The following is a 19,935-nucleotide window of genomic DNA, read 5'->3' on the forward strand; positions in this document are numbered from 1 at the left end:
TGCTGGATCCTTAACCCACTGAGCAAGGCCAGGGATCTAACCTGCAATCTCAGGGTTCCTAGTCAAATTCCTTAAAAATTCAAAAATATAAAATTAACTTATCCCAAATGTACTATACCACTGTTCCCATATTAGCCCTCTGTTCATTCTGATGGTACATGCTAAAGAAACCCTTCTATATGCCATGTAGCTCTAGAATCTGGCTAAACTGCACTTGCCATTCAGATGGTAATAAAAAAAGTGAAAAATTACACCATAGTGGTACTTTAATTTGTAATCTCCAGTTGGTTTTTGAAATCGTAAGTGTTCACCTGACTTTTTGAAGTCATGATGATTCACATGATTTTCTGCCTACCTATTCTATCATTTATTGAAGGATGAGTCCTCATTTCCTACAATAACTGTGAATTTGTGTATTTCTCCTTTCAGATTGATCAGCTTCTGCCTCACCTATTTTGATGAGGATTCTCATAATGATAAAGATAACAATTCTTCTAGAATCTTACAGCCTGCCAAAACTGAATCAAGTAGAAACAGACCAACTGAACAGACCGATCACTAGAAATGAAATTGAAGAGGTTATAAAATCACTCCCTACAAATAAAAGTCCAGGACCAGATGGCTTCACAGGTGAAGTTTATCAAACATATAAAGAGGAATTGGTGCCCATCCTCCTTAAACTCTTTCAAAAGGTTGAAGAAGAAGGAATACTCCCAAAGACATTCTATGATTGCCACCATCACCCTCATTCCAAAACCAGACAGAGATACCACCAAAAAAGAAAACTATCGCCCAATATCATTGATGAATATTGATGCAAAAATTCTCAACAAAATCTTAGCCAACCGAATCCAACACATATCAAAAAAATTATACACCATGGGCCAGGTAGGGTTCATCCCAGGTTCACAAGGATGGTTCAACATATGCAAATCAATCAGCATCATACACCACATTAACAAAAAAAAAAGTCAAAAATCATATGATCATCTCAATAGACGCAGAAAAAGCATTTGACAAAGTCTAACATCCATTCATGATCAAGACCCTCGCCAAAGTGGGTATAGAGGGAACATTCCTGAATATAATCAAAGCCATTTATGATAAACCCACAGCAAATATAATCCTCAATGGGGAAAAACTGAAAGCCTTCTCACTCAAATCTGGAACAAGACAGGGATGCCCACTCTCACCACTGCTCTTCAACATAGTTTTGGAAGTCCTAGCCACAGCAATTAGACAAACCAAAGAAATAAAAGGCATCCACATAGGAAGAGAAGAGATCAAACTGTCACTGTATGCAGATGACATGATACTCTACATAGAAAACCCTAAGGACTCAACCCCAAAACTACTTGAACTGATTAATAAATTCAGCAAAGTAGCAGGATATAAGATGAACATTCAGAAGTCAGTTGCATTTCTGTATACCAGCAATGAAATATTAGAAAAGGAATACAAAAATATAATACCTTTTAAAATTGCACCTCACAAAATCAAATACCTCGACATACACCTGACCAAGGAGGTAAAGGACCTATATGCCGAGAACTATAAAACTTTAATCAAAGAAATCAAAGAAGATGGAAAGAAATGGAAAGAGATTCCATGTTCCTGGATTGGGAAAATCAATATTGTAAAAATGGCCATACTACCCAAAGCAATCTACAGATTCAATGCAATCCCTATCAAATTACCCACGACATTTTTCACAGAAGTAGAACAAACAATCCAAACATTTATATGGAACCACAAAAGAGCCAGAATCGCCAAAGCAATCCTGAGAAACAAAAACCAAGCAGGAGGCATAACTCTCCCAGACTTCAAGAAATACTACAAAGCCACAGTCATCAAAACAGTGTGGTACTGGTATCAAAACAGACAGACCGACCAATGGAACAGAATAGAGAACCCGGAAATAAACCCTGACACCTATGGTCAATTCATCTTTGACAAGGGAGGCAAGAACATACAATGGGAAAAAGAAAGTCTATTCAGCAAGCATTGCTAGGAAACCTGGACAGCTGCATGCAAAGCAATGAAACTAGAACACACCCTCACACCATGCACCAAAATAACCTCCAAATGGCTGAAAGACTTAAATATATGACAGGACACCATCAAACTCCTAGAAGAAAACATAGGCAAAACACTCTCTGACATCCACATCATGAATATTTTCTCAGGTCAGTCTCCCAAAGCAATAGAAATTAGAGCAAAAATAAACCCACGGGACCTCATCAAACTGAAAAGCTTTTGCACAGCAAAGGAAATCCAAAAGAAAACAAAAAGACAACTTACAGAATGGGAGAAAGTAGTTTCCAATGATGCAACTGACAAGGGCTTAATCTCTGGAATATATAAACAACTTATACAACCCAACAGCAAAAAAACCAATCAATCAATGGAAAAATGGGCAAAAGACCTGAATAGACATTTCTCCAAAGAAGATACACAGATGGCCAGCAAACCCATGAAAAAATGCTCAACATCACTGGTTATAAGAGAAATGCAAATCAAAACTACCAGTGAGATATCACCTCACACCAGTCAGAATGGCCATCATTAATAAAGCCACAAATAACAAGTGCTGGAGGGGCTGTGGAGAAAAGGGAACCCTCCTACACTGTTGGTGGGAATGTCAACTGGTACAGCCACTATGGAGAACAGTTTGGAGATACCTTAGAAATCCATCCATAGAACTTCCATATGACTCCGCAATCCCACTCTTGGGCATCTATCCGGACAAAACTACTTAAAAGAGAAACGTGCACCCGCGTGTTCATTGCAGCACTATTCACAATAGCCAAGACATGGAAACAACCCAAATGTCCATCGACAGATGATTGGATTCGGAAGAGGTGGTATATATACACAATGGAATACTACTCAGCCATAAAAAAGAATGACATCATGCCATTTGCAGCAACATGGATGGAGCTAGAGACTCTCATACTGAGTGAAATGAGCCAGAAAGACAAAGACAAATACCATATCATATCACTTATAACTGGAATCTAATATCCAGCACAAATGAACATCTCCTCAGAAAAGGAAATCATGGACTTGGAGAAGAGACTTGTGGCTGCCTGATGGGAGGGGGAGGGAGTGGGAGGGATCGGGAGCTTGGGCTTATCAGACGCAACTTAGAATAGATTTACAAGGAGATCCTGCTGAATAGCATTGAAATCTTTGTCTAGATACTCATGTTGCAAGAGAAGAAAGGGTGGGGGAAAAATGTAATTGTAATGTATACATGTAAGGATAACCTGACCCCCTTGCTGTACAGTGGGAATAAAAAAAAAAAAAGATAACAATTCTCCAAAAAGACACAGCAATTTTAAATGCATATGCACCTAACAAAAAGGATTTCAAAATGCAGATCCTGCTACCCACTTCCCCCAACAACAACTTGGCATTCATCCACAGACATGGGTGACTTTCTGGGAGATGAGAGATTTCAGCACCAGGTACCAAGGGTCCTTGGAGGAGTCTTGCCCTTCCATGTGGAGGGAATTGGTCCTGCCTGTGGACACTGTAGTAGCCCGTGAACCTGCTTTATCTCTGCTCAGCTGGGCTCCAGAAGTCCCTAAAGAACACTGACTCTGACAATCACTCATGGGTAAGAGAGACTTTGAGGAAGTCTAGGTTTCCAGGGAAATTCTGGCACAGCACTGGAACAAAATATGTATGTGTGTGTGTGTGTGTGTGTGTGTATCAGTGTATATGTGTATATACATACACGCAAAGATGTATATACATATCATGTGTATAGGTAGAAACATGTCATATGTAAAAAATATATATATATATATACACACACACACACACAAACATACAAGTTTGACACACCGATGAGGGGAAGAGGAGTAATTTGACTTAACACATGTCCTCTGTCCTCCAGGTGGCACAGCTTCATGTCAGGCCATATCTTCTCAGCCTATGATTTCTTCCAAGGGGTAAAGTGAGGGTGTGTGAGTGAGTGCCTGGTTTCCCCAGCTGTGTAGGACACTCTCAAAAAGACCCATTTCTCTTGCCCCATCTAGTGGCCGATAGAACTGCTGGGGGACATTGCAGGGATGAGGATCCCATGAAGCCCAGTCTAGTCAGACAAACCCAAACTAGAGGCGCTGTACAAAATACCTCATTGGTACTTTTCACAAGGGTCAAGGTCATGAAAAACAAGGCTAGTCTGAGGATCCATCTCAGATTTGGGAAAAGGAAAGGGTCTTGATGACTAAATGCATTATAGCTCCCTGTACTGGCTTCTGGGCTAGAAAAGACAAATGAGTGGAAAAGTGGTAAAATTAAAAACTGTATTGTGTAGTGTATGGTATCATACCAATGTTAATTGTTTACTTTTGTTCAACGTATTATAATTATGTAAGAGGTTAACTTTAAGGAAAGTTGTGTAACAGACATAGAGAAGCTATCTCTGCTGTCTCTGGATTTTTTCTGTACATCTAAATTTTGAAATAATTTATTTAAAAATAAAACTAACATTTAAAAACTAAAATGAAGGAGGAAGGTGGATTAGGAGTGCAAAGTGAGGAGGTGAGGACCAGGGGTTGGTTGGTTGTTTGTTTTTAAGGTAATCAGGGAAGTTCTTCCTGTCATGGTGCCTTTTTAGCAGAGCAGGAGTCAGGGAAGAGCCATACAACTATCTTAAGAAGAGTCTGACGACAGAGTAAACAGCAGATGAAAATGAACTGAGACTAGACCATGGCATGTTCAAAGTACATCATAGCAGCACACTGGATAAGGCAGAGAACGTGTAAGGGTGAGGTAAGAGGGGAGTGCTGTGTCTGTGTATTTTTTCCAGCTTTATTGAGGTGTGGTTGACAAAAGTGTACATATTTAGGTTAGACACCATAATGTTTTGATATACTTACACAATGTGAAATGATTCCACAATCATTTCATGAAATGAAATAAGGAAACCATCCCATCATCAAGCCAATTAACATATCCATCAATTCACACAGTAACCGTGTGTGTGTGTGTGTGTGTGTGTGTGTGTGTGTGTGTGTGTGTCAGAGGGTAAGACTATTTCAGATCCATTCTTCTAGCAAATTAAGTATATGGTACCATACTATGAATTGTAATCCCTATGCTGTACATGAAATTTCCAGAACTTATCCGTCTTATAACTGAAAGTCTATACTCCCCATATTTGTAATTTAAGTTATTAGGCAATAAGTATGCAGGCATATCTTCCTACCCTCTCTCTTACATATCTTTCAAATAATGTTTTGAAACATTTTCAGTTTTTTCGCTAATTCTAAAAGTAATTTTCAAACAGGCAAAAGTGCACATGGGGTTCTTTTGCACTACTTCATGTTATGTCTCTTTGTTCTTTTTTTCTTTTTTGTCTTTTTAGGGCAGCCCAGATCTGACTTGAGTCTGAGACCTACACCACAGCTCACAGCAACACGGGATCCTTAACCCACTGAGCTAGGCCAGGGATTGAACTTGGGTCCTCATGCATATGAGTCAGATTCATTTCCACTGAGCCACGACAGGAACTCCCTAAATATATTTGTTCATAAACCAGTGGTTCTCCAGACTTTTCAGCATACTGAGTGCTAAAGCAAGCAAGAGGTAATTGCTCCTTAGTTTTAGAACAGTAGCTTTACAATATATGTAGCTGTTGCAAATTACCTATTTAAATTATATTGCATGTGTTCTTTGGTAATAGAATTTGTTTTATGAATTTGTGTCAAAACGGAAATAATACTTTGAAATAAATTTGCTTTTTAATCCTTCATCTGTGAATACCTAAATTTTGCAGTGAAGAATTTAAAAAGCTACAAGGATATTCCTATTTGAAATGTAAAATAAGTGACTTAGATTCAATAATTAAGAATTTTCTTAGCACTGTTAAACTTCAGTGTTTAATGCTATTTTATTTTTGCAGATTCTTCTCAAAATATGTTGGTGGCTTGAGAGATGTCATTACCAAGTGGTGATCTATACAGAAGGTAAGTTAGAAAGCTTTAATTGCTATGTCCATGAATTAGCCAACTTTTTTCCCTTTTTTTTCAAGTTTTTTTAAAGTATAATTGACTTAGAAGTTGGTGATAATTTCTGCTCTACAGCAAAGTGATTCAGTTACAGATTCTTTTCCCACAGAGATGATCCCAGAATATTGGGTCGAGTTCCCTGTGCTATACAACAGGTCCCCTTTGGCCAATCATTCCATATTCCTCAGTGTAATTAGCAAACTTTTATAAAACACTTTTCATCAGGGAATAGAATCCTGGGAACGTGGTCTGACTTCACTCCTCACCCTTACCTGCAAGACCTTTCATTGCCATTGGAGAAACACCTCAAGATATGCGGAGGCTGTCAGAGGGGAGAAGTGCAAGGGGTACTAGACAACCATAGCACAGGGGGCCAGCCCTCCGTGGGGAAATAGGGAGTAAGAAGTGTTTAGGAAAAAGGCTCAAGCATGGGGGTATTCTCCTTGGGGTGCCAGAGTCAGCTGATTAAGATGAGATCATTCCCGCATCCATGTTCTCCAGCCAAAAGCCAGCAGGAACACACCTGAGAACAAGTGGAATCTAGAACAAGTTGGGTTTCTTCCTCATTGCCCTGAGTGTCTCAGGAGGAGGATGTTAGAAGAAAGCCACTGCAGGATTTGGGCTTAGGTTGGTGATTTGAGGGAGAGCCTGAAAGTGGTGGGTCATTTAGATCAGATGCTGAAAGTCGGGGCAATTCTGTGATTCATCTGTCAATGAATGTTATCGAAAGGAGGGAAGATGATGGGTAGGAAAGAGCCATTCCTGGAAACAAAGTAGCTGTCATTCATTTTAACCAAAAGAATGGAGTGTTTGGTGTTTGGCGGGGCGGGGTGGGGGGGGAAGACACAGTGACATTTTTTTTTCCTATACTTGGAAAACAATTATGAATTTCCGTCATTTTGTCTCACTTTATCATGCTCTCCAAGTAATCTTAGTTGGTGTTGGTATTCTGTGATGGTTCTTGGTATTTATGTCCAGGCTCACTTGTGGATAGCAGCAAGGCTGTTGTTTTCATTTTTGTTTTCCCCTCACAAGGACCATGAAGCATGAGGGAGGCTTTTAGCTTGAATTGGAAGACATCCTTCTAGAATGTTAGCAATCAGTGAAAAAGTACAGGTCTTCTAGGCACACCCACTCCATGTATGAAGAAGAAACATGAACAGAGGAAGCACATTCAGCTCATTGCTGGCTTCCATGTATTTTCTAAGATGTGTTTAAATGCCTATACTCTGAAGTTTTATATTTGTTGTATTTTGATGTACCATTCATAAGCGATAAAAACACCAGTCAGATTTCAGTTCACCCATTCTCCCATAAGGATTGTCTCAGACTGGAGCTGTGGATTCTCTTGGCTTAGGATTTAAACCCCTATCACTCCCCCTCCCAGCTGGATTGATTAGGAAACTGAGGCAGTGATATCGGAGTGGAATGAGAGAAAACCAAGAAGTCATCCATTACAAAAACTGTTCATCAAGTCTGCTCCTAAATTGAATACAAAGTGTTTTAATAAGCAAGAATTTAACCACCAGTTGGTGAGCATAATCAGTGGTTGTGCACCCTAGGTGTCTTGATGAGATGCTTCATTTTGCCCAGGATTTTTACTCTCCTGCTTCCTAGGCAAGTCACTATATCCATAAACTTGACTGAATGAGTCCATTTACTTTTTTCTTCCCTGATCCAAAACACCTTCCAGTAGATTTTTCATATGTATTAAGAAATCAGTAAGTAAACGGCTACCTGTAGAATTTTGCCTCTAAAGCAACAGGATCCTTCCAAAAATCTAATGTAAATACAAACTGTTGCCTTCTTAACGAAAAGGCATTCTTCTGGGTGCTGTGGGTGCTTCGGTGCACCAGTCCCTGCTAGATGCTGCCTGTGGTCCCCATTGCTTCTGCACACATGGACACACACACCCTGCAGTTCTGATGGCCCTGAAGGGGGCATAGGTTTCTGAATTGTCTTTTAACTGCACTGGTGTTTGCAGGTGAATGGGGGGACATTCACTCACCTCCACGTTATCTCCCTTCTGCCTACAAGCTGAAACTCAGGGCTGATGAGGCCCCTCTGAATTTCAGAGTTTGATGAAACAGATTTTCTAGAGTTGATTCATGGCCCTTCTTCTCCCCGGACAGGCCACATGTGTGCTTTGGCTGACAGTGCCCAGCCCCCAGGGCTATTTTAGATTCTGGTTTGATTCCTTAGAAAAGACGAGGAGTCTGGTTCATATCATTGTTTTCCAATATTTCAATCCTCTTGCTCAGTAAAAAGTTCTCTGACATGTGAATTAAATGCATGTTCTAAGGTTCTATAATTTAGATGCATGACAAAGCTTATATAAGTATAACAATTTTAAAAGAATGAGATGAAAAAGCATCCAAATGGAAGTTCTGCTCTTTTCTTCCTGTATCTGAGTGTACTGTCTTCCACTCCAATTGGTGGGCCTGAGAGGTCTCAGTCTGAGAGAACCTTGGTGCCTCTCAGGTGAAGGTGTGGGGGAGGGTGGGGGGAGTGGGGACAAAGCATGGATGCTATCTACAGGGATGGTTGAAGGTGCTTTTGCCTTCAACCCTCAAAATCTGCCTGGATGACCTTGGATGTGTAGGTGAATTCCAGATTCAGGGAAAGGTGTGTTTTTCATGATGGAGTTCTACCCAGAATGAAATGGATCACGCTATATTGCACTGTTTTTCATTTCATAAAAGTTAGTGAATTGAATTTCCTTCTCTTGTTATTCTTTTCCTTTTAAACATGCCATGAATAAAAATAACAAACTGCTGAGAACGGTGCTATGCTCTGACATGTTGTATCCAAGTGGCGAAATGATGTTTTGGGGGGAGGGCGCAGAGAGTAATAGGTGCCATAACCTGGTGGTGGTGGAAGTGATTTGCTCTGGGGAGATCACCTGGATGACCCAGGAAAAGGATTCTTTCTCACAGGTTGTATACGTTGTGGCAGCAGCAGCCTTTGGTCTGAGTCCGTTGTGGAAAGCAAGCACATGTGTAGTTTGGTGAACCGTTTTCTGCGTCAGGGTCTCCATTTGTTAGTTAGGTGACCGAACTATAGAAGAGGCTCCAGTCCTATGTTTGGTAATGGCTCTTCCTCCTCCTCCTCCTCGTGTTCCCCCTGCACTCCTGCTTCTTCTTCGTCTCCTCGTCTACTTCACCCGAAGTCCCTGGTAACTCCCTAGGCAGCGAAGGAGGGCTCTGGGGTGTGGGGGTGATGAGGGCAGTGTCCTCTTTGCCTAAATGGAGAGAAGGAGCAGCACGCATCACTTTGGGCAAGTTGTGGTTCCTACTTAAATTATGGACAAATATTTTAGATGGTGTCCTGGCCAGGGTGTCAGACCCTAGACCTGCCTGTCTGCCCTTCTTGATCTGCTCTCTGCAGTTTTTTACCAAATAGCCTTGGGTGAGCCCTTCCCATTTTGGGTTTTTTTTTTTTTTTTTTTTTGCATTTTAGAGCTGCCCCCGTGGCCTGTGGAGGTTGACAGGCTAGGGGTCAAACTGGAGCTGTAGGTGCTGGCCTACACCACAGCCACAGCAATGCTGGATCCTTAACCCACTGAGCAAGGCCAGGGATTGAACCTGAAACCTCATGGTTCCTAGTTAGATTCATTTCCACTGCACCACAGTGGGAACTCCTACAAAAATTTTTATTGAAATATAGCTGATTTACAGTGTTGTGTCCCCTTCCAGTTTGAATAGCCCTAAACCTTATGTACTTATTTGTGGGGCAAGGATATCTCATCTGCCTTCCCAAAGTCCCCACCTTTTTTCCTTCTGGGCAATTTCAAGGACACGTAATTGCTTTTCCAGAAAATATGTGTTAGTAATTATTTGCCCTTGCGATCCATTCCAAAAGGGGAATGGTCATAGAACCTAACTAATAACATATTCTTTGCATCACTTATCTAAAAATATTCTGGTCCCCAAATTTAAAAAAAAAAAAGAATTTTAATCATCCAATGCACAGGACTAGCTAAAGCACACGCACACATACACACATGCTTACACCAAAAAGCTGTATCATCCGCATTTCTTGTAGTCAAGATGAGAAGAGGAAATTGTGTTTTCCTATGAAAGATGCTAGCATTTCCTCTATCCTCAACTGTTGTTGAGTTTTACCTTCTTTTACAGTACCTCTTCTCAAATTTAGTTTTATCTCAAAGATGTGGTTTAGAAATCCCAGTTTAGGAGTTCATCGTGGCTCAGTGGGTTAAGGACCCACTCTAGTCTCTGTGAGGATTCAAGTTCAGTCCCTGGCCTTGCCCAGTGGGTGAAGGGGCTGGCATTGCAGTCAGCTGCAGCGTAGATTACAGGTGTGGCTTGGATCCAGCATTGCTGTGGCTATGCCATAAGTTTCAGCTGCAGCTCCAATTTGACCCCTAGCCTGGAAACTCCCATAGGCCATGAAAGAAAAAGAAGAAAAAGAAGGTTTTCCAGCTTAAACTTCCAAAAAGAGAGTGTCATGTTTTTGACTGTGAGATGTTGTAGGTGTACAATAACTATGCTATTCTAGTTAGTTTTTTTTTTTTTGCTATTTCTTGGGCCGCTGCCGCAGCATATGGAGGTTCCCAGGCTGGGGGTCGAATCGGAGCTGTAGCCACTAGCCTACGCCAGAGCCACAGCAACGCAGGATCCGAGCCGTGTCTGCAACCTACACCACAGCTCACGGCAACGCAGGATCGTTAACCCACTGAGCAAGGGCAGGGACCGAACCCGCAACCTCATGGTTCCTAGTCGGATTCGTTAACCACGTCGCCACGACAGGAACTATTCTAGTTAGTGAATATTATCAATTAGACATTATTGGACATTGTGGCCACTTTCCATAGGTCTGTGATTCAGTAACATCAGAAAATATCAGAAAGGAAGTACATTTCAAAAAGAATAAAAGCTATGATTTTGTAAAATAATTTACCACCTGAATATGTTTTTTTCTTTATTGAAAAAATACCCTTCACAGAGCCCTCCCATCAGCTTTGAGAGAAAGGGCCATGATACTGTCACCCCAAAGAGTGACCTGAGAGACTTCACCAGACATACGCTTGACATATGTTCACTATCGAGATTTTCCTGTGTCGAGAGCAACAGACTTTTTATGACCAATGAGAACTATGGAGTCTCAACTGAGCACGGTTTGGAAAGTCTGAGGCAGACAGTGAGACTTCATTAGTCTTATAATAGAAATGCTGATTGAGTGTATACTTTCTTTAACAGATGCTGAAATGCCAATTCTCAAGAAATTTGAGGTAACATATATTGAGTGCCATATTTTCTAAGAGATCAAAATTCTTTGAAGCTCTATATCCTTTTTGTAGCCCTACAATAAATAGAAAATAAATATAAATAAATATAAATTTCCTGAGGCTTGGAAAAATGTGCATGTTTTAGAATGAGAGAAAATGTGAATCCTGCATGGTTCAGAAGTTTAAACTATCACAGCTAAACATTAGGTTTTTTTCATTTTCTAGAGACATGCGTACCACCGTCCAAACATTCTACTATATTTTAAAAGGAGCCAAATGAGCACTATCATTTAATACTAAGCAGTAAGTACAAATACACTAGAGGATGTAATCGAAGTATTACGAAAGTGTGTCTCATTTGTGAGAAACTTCATGTGTTTGATAATATGGCTGCTTTCATTGCAAAATGAAGCCAACCTCACAGACCTAACACAAGCTCTTCTGTACAGAATCACTTGGCTGCCTGCAAGCTAGCAAAGAGGCGTCAGATGCTTCTCTGCTGCTTCATTTCATCCTGGATCCCACTTGCCATAGGCCTCCCTACCTCAGGTTTCCAAAGGAAAGAAGTCAATTTGAGCATAGGAACTTGCCCTTCCCCCCCCCGCCCCCAAATGAAGCATGAGACCCCTGAGGCCATTGGACTGAATGGTAACTGAAACTGGACAAATACTTTGCCTCATTCGATGCCAACAGAGTTTGGCTCCTTTTCCAAATTTGTCGTTCTCTCAACTGTGAGTCAGAGCTCAAGCTAGTGAAATGCTGGGAAGGAAAGGATTTTGCAGGTTTTCATGAGGAATCTAATTCTTTTTTTTAAGAAGTAATGAATAAATACACAAGAATTTCCTTGGTGTGTGGGGGCCAGCCTCCTTCACTGTCAGTTTGCTGTGTGGCTTGGGATCTGCTCAGGGTCTGTCTCTGGGTGGCTGGCTCAGGCTTTGGTTTGAGGTCCCTCTGTGCTCTTGGTGGAGCACTGGGTGCCTCTGTGTGGACCTCCTGGATCTGTGTGCAGGTCTCAGAGATTTCTCTTCCCTGAGAGTGGCCTCTGTATGAGGTTCCTGTGGGAGTTTTCTCTGTGTGAAGTCTGTATCATCTCTGACAGGTCTCAGTGGGGGTCTCTCAGAGGTCTCTGTGTGAGGTCTGTGTATCATCTCAGAGATCCCTGTCAGAGGTCTCGGTGCAGTCTGTGTATCTTCTCCATGAGATCTCTGTGGGGGTCTGTCAGGGGTCTCTGTGGAGGTCTCTGTATATGATCTCTGAGAGGTCTCTGTGTGGGTCTCTTAGGGGTGTCTGTGTGGGACTCTTGGTGGCGGGCTTCCCATTGCTGGCTTTCTTATCTTATGGCAGAAGGGCAGAGGGACTTGCCCTTTCTTGTTTCTTGCTGTTCTGTCAGTTTCACTGTCTGTGTCCCTTCTCCTGACAGGAGCCAGCTCCCCCCGTCCCCAGCCCCACCTCTCCCTGCCCCTGAGAGGACACAGCAGCGGCCAGTCTCAGGTCCCGCTCTGGGCCACCCTCTCCTGAGCTCCCGAGGGTGTGCTCTGCTCTGGGTCCCGGCCCCTCCCCTGGTCCGGACTGCGCCATCAGTGCTGTGCCCACCCTGGAGGATGGGGCCCTGAGGCAGGACCTGGCTCCGGGAAGAAACCTGTGCCTGCTCCCCCCTCCTCCTCGGGTCCTGGGCCCACATGTTGGGTCCTGACAGGCATGGGGCAGGGCCCTTCCTGCTATCACCTGATCAGGTCCCCTCCTGGAGAAGGCCCCTCCACCATGGGCGTGACCATGACACAAAGCACCGAGGGCTCTAGAGACTGCCCTGGTCCCCCAGCTTCCCATGTGGATGGTGGGGGAGGGGACCCCCTGCGCCCTCCTGCCCTGCAGGTCACTTCTTCCCTACTGTGTGACAAATCCTGTCTGCTGGCCCTTCCCCCTCAGGGCTCTGGAGAGAGCAAGGCTGCTGCCAGGTGACACTTGCTAGAACCCTAGGACAGTCCCTGGCCTCTTAAGTGCCTGGGAGCCGCCCAGGGCCATGTATGTAGGTAAAGGTCACAGACTGCCAGTCTGTCCAGAGCTGCCCATCCCGTAAAAGCTGATGAGATCATGGTGGGGAAGTGACCCTGCCCTGTTGAGGCTCTGCTGCCTCCATGAGCCTCCCCCCACCTCCATGAAGGAGCTACAGGCATCCTTCCTCTGGGCTCTGGGAGCTGGAGGAGCAGGGAGGCTCTGGGGTAGGGCCACCAAGAGCCAACTTCTCCTCTCTGGGCCAGAGATGTGGTGGGACACCAGAGGCTCCTTTGATCACTGCACCTTGCCTGCATCCCAGCCTGGGCACCTCTTCCACTTGCCTCCTTCCTGGCACCCCAGCCTGGGGTACAGTTTCCTCCACCAGGTGGTGAGGTGACAGCAACACGTGGTCTTGGCCCTGCTTGTCCCCAGGGGATGTGGGCACTGTGAAGCAGGAGAGTGGACAGGCTCTCAGCAGCCTCAGTGTCCCCCACCCTCCCCCTGCACCCTCACAGCTGGGAGTGCCTGGTCCTCGATCCTCGCCGCTGCTCCAGAGCCTGAGAAAGGCAGAGAGAGGGTGACCTCCTGGGCCATCTCCCCCCCAGCTCCCTCAAGCCAGAGGAGAGGCTTCCTGGGGAGGAGGTCATCTCCCCACCAAGGCCTGGGGGGCAAGGCTACCTGCACCCAGCGCTACCCCCAAATGCCCTCCTTATTCTGACATGGGAACTGGTCTCTGATACTTGTTGGAGCCTGAGGGGAATTTCAGGCTCTGCCACCCACCCCATCCCTACAGCCACACAAGTTCAAGGTAGACAGAAAGCGGGAGAGGATGGCTGAGCCAGATGCTGGCCGGGGGGGAAGTCTCACAGGTTGCATTCCCCTGCCCATGGTCCTGAATGCTGTCGCTTGCTTCGGTAATTCTGGTATTAGGGGAGCTTCAGGTGCCACGAGGGAACTGGGGGCGAGCATTCCACCCTGGGACCCCGGCCTCCCTCTATGGCCCTGTTCCCTTCTGGAAGCCAAAGCAGACACCTGGGAAAAGTGGACCCTGACCCCAGTCCCTTCCCCCTGCAGGCACAGACAGAAACCGCCACCGTCTTGTGGGAAAAAAACATGTATTTGGGGAAACAATGAACATTATGGTAGGAATAAGCCATTGGCACATAGAATATGTGCTAGCATGAGGGAGAAACGTGTTTCCTTAGCATGGACGGAATTCTCCTCCCAGGCAAAGCTTGAGGAGCACATCCCTGGTTGACCAGCAGATGCACCTTTTGGAGGCGAGCATGTCAGGGGATGGTGCAAGGTGGCCTGAGGTACCTGCCACCATTGGGTCCCTGCTGGCAGGGTCTGCCTGGGGTCCCCAGGTCCTTGGGTGGGGAGGTCCCCTTGCCAGCCTTGTCTTTGGTGCCCCCACTGTTGAGAGAGCTGGGGTCCTTGGGGGTGGTTTGGTGACCGTGAGCTCGGTTTCTCAACAGTCTTTTCTGTTCAAAGAACATCCGAATCTTCTGGTAGTGGGACTGCCCCCGCTGCTGGGGGCTGGAGCTGTTGTGTGTGCTGGTTTAACTCTGAGGGCTGGAGGTCTTGACGAAGCCCGGGTTGCTTTCCAAGGATCTGTCCAATAACAGTTCCAGTCACCTCAGCTTCTGGATGCCCGGATCTACATTGACTGGTTCCTGGCTTGGAGCAGTGAGTGATACAGGCTTGCCTTTCTGAAGGACTGTTTCTGTTCCTTTACCTTTTTGATGGGGACTTACATGCTGCAGAAAGTGCTTCATCCTTCTTCTGAAGGAGCTTTCAGGTAAAATGTGTTCCTCCCTTGGTGAGAACGGGAGGTCTTTGCTCCCAAGGGACTCTCCTCTTTCCTTGACCTTGGGAGGATGGCTCACAGCATTGGCTTGGGAAGCCCTTAGTCCTGAAAACTTTTCTTCATACGCTTCTGATTGGAGCTTCGTAAATCCCCTCCGCTCATCAGTTGGGGCAAACCCTCTCTCTCCAGCTCGCTCTTTGTTTATGTGCTTTTGGCTTGGGCCTCTTGAAGCCCTGCCACTCCTTATCTGGGGCAAACATCTCTCTCTGGCTGTTTGTTTCAATCGTCATCTTCTGGTAGGAGCCACTCACAGACCTCCTCATCATCTGAGGCCATCTGGCCCTTACATGGGTCTCTCACTTTTGGGTTTTGGGGTTGCTGTTGCCCCTGGCTGCTCTTTGAGTTTTTGTGCTCTTCGGGTTGGAGCCTCGTAAATGCCCTCTGCTCATCAGTTGGGGAAAACCTCTCTCTCCACCTCTTTCTTTGTTTATGTGCTTTTGGCTTGGGCCTCTTGAAGCCCTGCCACTCCTTATCTGGGGCAAACATCTCTCTCTGGCTGTTTGTTTCATCGTCATCTTCTGGTAGGAGCCACTGCAGACCTCCTCATCATCTGAGGCCATCTGGCCCTTACATGGGTCCTCACTTTTGGGTTTGGGGTTGCTGTGGTCTCTGGCTGCTCTTTGAGTTTTTGTGCTCTTCAGGTTGGAGCCTCTTAAATCCCCTCCGCTCATCAGTTGGGGCAAACCTCTCTCTCCAGCTCTTTCTTTGTTTATGTGCTTTTGGCTTGGGCCTCTTGAAGCCCTGCCACTCCTTATCTGGGGCAAACATCTCTCTCTGGCTGTTTGTTTCATCATCTTCTGGTAGGAGCCACTTGCAGACCTCCTCATCATCTGAGGCCATCTGGCCCTTACATGGGTTCCTCACTTTTGGGTTTTGGGGTTGCTGTGGTCTCTGGCTGCTCTTTGAGTTTTTGTGCTCTTCAGGTTGGAGCCTCTTAAATCCCCTCCACTCATCAGTTGGGGCAAGCCTCACACCCTGGCTATTGTATGGGTCCCTACGTTTGGTTTTATGGATTTCTGCTGCCCTTGGCTGCTCTCTTCGATCCCTTTGAGGTCAGCCACGAGCCCTGGGCTGGAAACCTTGGGCTTTGGAGTGTTCCCTGGGTTGCTGGGTGGCTGAGGGGGAAAAGGTAGACCTTGGAAGGGGTGAGGGCTGAGCCCTACTTGGCTTGAGATGTATAGGTTCAAAGGCCTGGGTAGGAAAGTCCCACATGTGCCTTACCCGAAAGCTCATAATATGTACTTCCAGCATCTGTTGAATGCCAGGATTAAGAACAGACATCTCCCTGGAGGTGTTTACATCTGGCTTCCAGTACTTCCAGGATGCTGGAGTTTGGCTTTTCTTGACACTGTGGCACTTAGGAAGAGACTGATTGACAGCAAGCCAGGATTGCTGTAGACAGTCACAGGGATCAAACCCTTATGAATCTCCTCCACCTTTTTCCTCAGGTGGACTTTGAGGGGTGTTTCTAGATGTCTTCTATCTGGGACCCTGGGGAAACACTTTGCAGAGTCCCTCTGTAAGGACCTTTCTGCCCCCATGTCAGAGGTCCTTCCAGAAACGTGTCTGGGAGGCTGCCCTGAGGAGGTATTTTGAGACCCTCCTGAGACACGGCTCTAGAGCCTCGAGGAAGTCCTTGCCTCGTTCGTTGGTCATTTGGCATCTCCGCGGGGATCTGGTAGGGCTCCTGGCCCTTGTCTTGTATGGGCCCAGGCCACTACTGGCTGTGAGGGGAGAGGGCTGCCTGGGTTCTTGTTGGCCCTGTGCAGGCTGCATGTCTACCAGGGCACTGAGATGGATTTATTGCCAGAGACAGTGGGATCCCGAGAGGCAGGCCCCTGTCTCTTTGATTTTGGGTGGATCCTCTTTTGCAGCTGTTGCTTCTGCAGCCAGGGGCATGCCAGAGGTTGCATTTCAGCTGGGGTGAAATAGAGTGCCTTTTTCTGGAATGTTGGGCAATATAGCCCAAGGGTCCCCAGCTGGGGTGGAGCAGAAGGTGGTCTGAACAGGAGAGACAGTGGGAGGAAGGGCTGGGCCTGGGTCTGAGGCAGGAAGAGGGCCTGGGACTGAGGCAAGTTTTGAGTGGAAGGCTGGGGTTGGGCCTCAGGGCAGGGCAAGAAAGAGTCCTGGGAAAAACCTCCAGATATTCTCAGTGGAATGGGTTCTGGAAAGCCACTAGAAATGCCATAGAATAAAATGGGGGGAGCCTGTAGTTGAGAAGAGCTCCAAGGGACAAAAGCAGTAGTCACCAATGCCTTGCTGTGCAGAGAGGGGAGACCCCAGAAGAGCTGGCTGTATGTGCACTCGACGTAGTCCCTCAAGACCTCGGGGTATAAGAACTGCTGAGGACCAGGCAGCAGCTCTGCTTTGTCTTTGATGTTCCCGAACGATGGAAGGGTTGTAGCCTCCTGCTGCCGACTCAGTGTGTCCATATCATCCCTAAAGAGCTCAGGGGGTAGGCTGAGCTGCTTTGTGTTGAAAATGACCCCTCTTTTTCTCGCTCTTTGTGAAACTTCAGGTCCAGCCTCTTGGGGATGAGGATGTCCAGCAGCCTCTGGCTAGGCGGGCTGACAAGCGAGGGGCCGCTCGTCTCTGCCCAGCTGTGTGGGGCTTTCCCAGTTGGAGGCCTCCTCCGGTGAGGTGGGCTCTTGCTGGGCCTCCCACTTGGGTGAGGTGGGGAAGAACAAGGCCTTGGTGGTCTCCCACCAGCAGGAGAGGAATGCCATGGGACGGCTGGCGAGGCCAAGACTCCAGATGGCTGGGATGGCAGATGCCCCAAAGGAGTTACCTGGAGGTGAGGAAGTTGTGGCAGGACCCTGCAGGATGCTCTTGATGTTGCATTGGTCTTGCGGGTCTGCTGCCAGGATGGAGGCCAGAGGGGTCAGAGGAGCCGGGGAAGCTGATAGGGCCATGGTGGGAACAGCCTCTTGTGCAGGCTCCCTGCACGGCTGCTGGGCTCCAGCGGGCACTGCTTGGCACACCTCGCCAAGGGGGTCCGGACGTGAGTGGCGGTGAAAGCGGCCCCTGTCAGGGCCTCTGCGCAGGTGGCTGCAGGAGACAAGAGGCACAAGCTCTAGGCAAGAGCCGACGGGGCCCGGCAGGGGTAGGCACCTGCGGCCATGGCCCCCCACAGCCCCCACGTGGACTTGACAGTGCAACCTGCTGTCCCTCCCCTTGGGCTTGAGATGAACCCCGCTGCCATGGCTCCCCCTCCCAGGTCATCCCCAGGCTGCCTGCAGCCTTGGGGTCCCAGCCTGGGCCCTGGAAGGAAGGAGACCCCAGGAGAGAAAGGAAAGATTCTTTACCTTTGCAGACGTGCCATCAGGCCCCGAACACGTCCCAGCTGTTGCAGGCAGTCTCTGCAGGCTGGAAATCAGGACACTGGGTCATGGTGGTGAAGGCAGGGGCATGAGGGTTTTACAGGAGGCTGGTCCCTTTAGGGGACACTTTTGGGAGACTGGCGCCCAAGCACCAGCGTCCAAAGCCAAATGGATCCTGACAATGATGGAGAAGCTCCCAGACAGTTTTCTCATTGGCAAGTGCTTCCATATCTATGACCCCTGGCTGCCCTCACAACTACCCTGGGGGTGCAGGGGGTTGGGGGGGCAGGGAGACCTCACAGAGGAATCCCGGCCATGTGAAACCACTTGTTCTCAGTCCAACCTGGAGGGTCCCACCTCCCAATCCGGGTACTTCGTGGTCCAAGACAGCCCACACGCCCCTGCTGGGTCAGGCCCTTTCCCAGGCTTCCTCCCAGCTTCATTCCACAAAAGGACCTGGTTGCCTGCTTTCCTTTCCTGAGGGTTCTGTCCCTGCCACTGGCAATCCTTAGAGACCACGGAGCTGGTCCCTCAGGGCTGGGAGAGATGGAAGCAGACTCTACAGGGCGGCACAGGGCTGAACGTGGATCTTACCATTTTCAAGCGCTCTGTCTCATGCGCCTCCTCCTCCTCCTCCCAGAGGCTCCATTTGTTTCTGAGAAACAGAAAAAAAAAAAAGAAAAAAGAAAAGAAAGAGGGGCTGGTTCCCACTTCTCACGCTGCCTTCTCTAAAGCCTCAGACACTCAAGACTCTCACACGACCAGGCATACTAGGACTTTCTCCGTGGAACTCATGGAGCTCTGTGGGTTTTCTTTTCTTTCACTCATTTTTTCCAGCAGATACAAGTGTTCTGTGTTCCTTCATTGAGGAACACAAGGAAGGCTTTTCTTTGAGATCTACTCTGGATTTCTTGCGTCACTGTTCTCTGCTCAAGAAACACACCTTGTCGGGTCTCTGCTCCCCGAGGTGGGGCCCCACCCGCTCAGAGGCTCCCAGGGCCTCAGCCCTGCCCTCAGACGAGCCCTTGTTCAAGACCCTTGTTCGTGGCTGTTGAACCAGTGCTCAGGGCTTGACCTGTGGCTGAGATGGAACTCTTAGTATCCAGTTCCTTGGCTGCTGGTCACTGCATTTGGGACTAGCCCTGGTAGCCTCTCCCCTCCTGGGACACCTGGTCTGAGATCTTTGGCCCAGAAAATCCCAGCGCCCACTCTATCCCCTGTCAGGCCTGGCTTGTCCCTACGAGGGCTGGTTTGGGTTGTTTCCTTGATCCTAGCTGTCCTCTTCTTTCCCATCTCAGGAGACTCATCTAGTTTGCTTCCGAAAAGTGGAAAGTCCTAATAGGGAAAGAGAGACTCATGTGCTCTTGGGCGCTGGCCCCGGGTTCCTTAGCCTTCCTGATGCTCCCGTTTGTCCTGGTGGTAGTGAGGACGGATCACCTCCTGAGGTAGGGGAGTAAGTAGGAAGGCAGAGCCCCAGTC

General features: G+C 47.0%; 1 protein-coding gene across 1 annotated transcript; it reads right to left on the reverse strand.

Moving 5' to 3' along the window:
• Positions 1-17,694: 17,694 nt before the first annotated feature.
• Positions 17,695-18,487, reverse strand: LOC125128436 (spermatogenesis-associated protein 31E1-like). The gene is made up of 2 exons (XM_047782788.1): positions 18,442-18,487; positions 17,695-18,184 (listed from the first exon to the last, which is right to left on the reverse strand). Exons 1-2 carry the CDS (start codon positions 18,456-18,458, stop codon positions 17,695-17,697), a joined length of 507 nt encoding a protein of 168 aa, XP_047638744.1. The 5' UTR covers positions 18,459-18,487.
• Positions 18,488-19,935: the final 1,448 nt, after the last annotated feature.

Source organism: Phacochoerus africanus, chromosome 5 (assembly GCF_016906955.1).
Source record: "Phacochoerus africanus isolate WHEZ1 chromosome 5, ROS_Pafr_v1, whole genome shotgun sequence".
Classification (NCBI taxonomy): domain Eukaryota; kingdom Metazoa; phylum Chordata; class Mammalia; order Artiodactyla; family Suidae; genus Phacochoerus; species Phacochoerus africanus.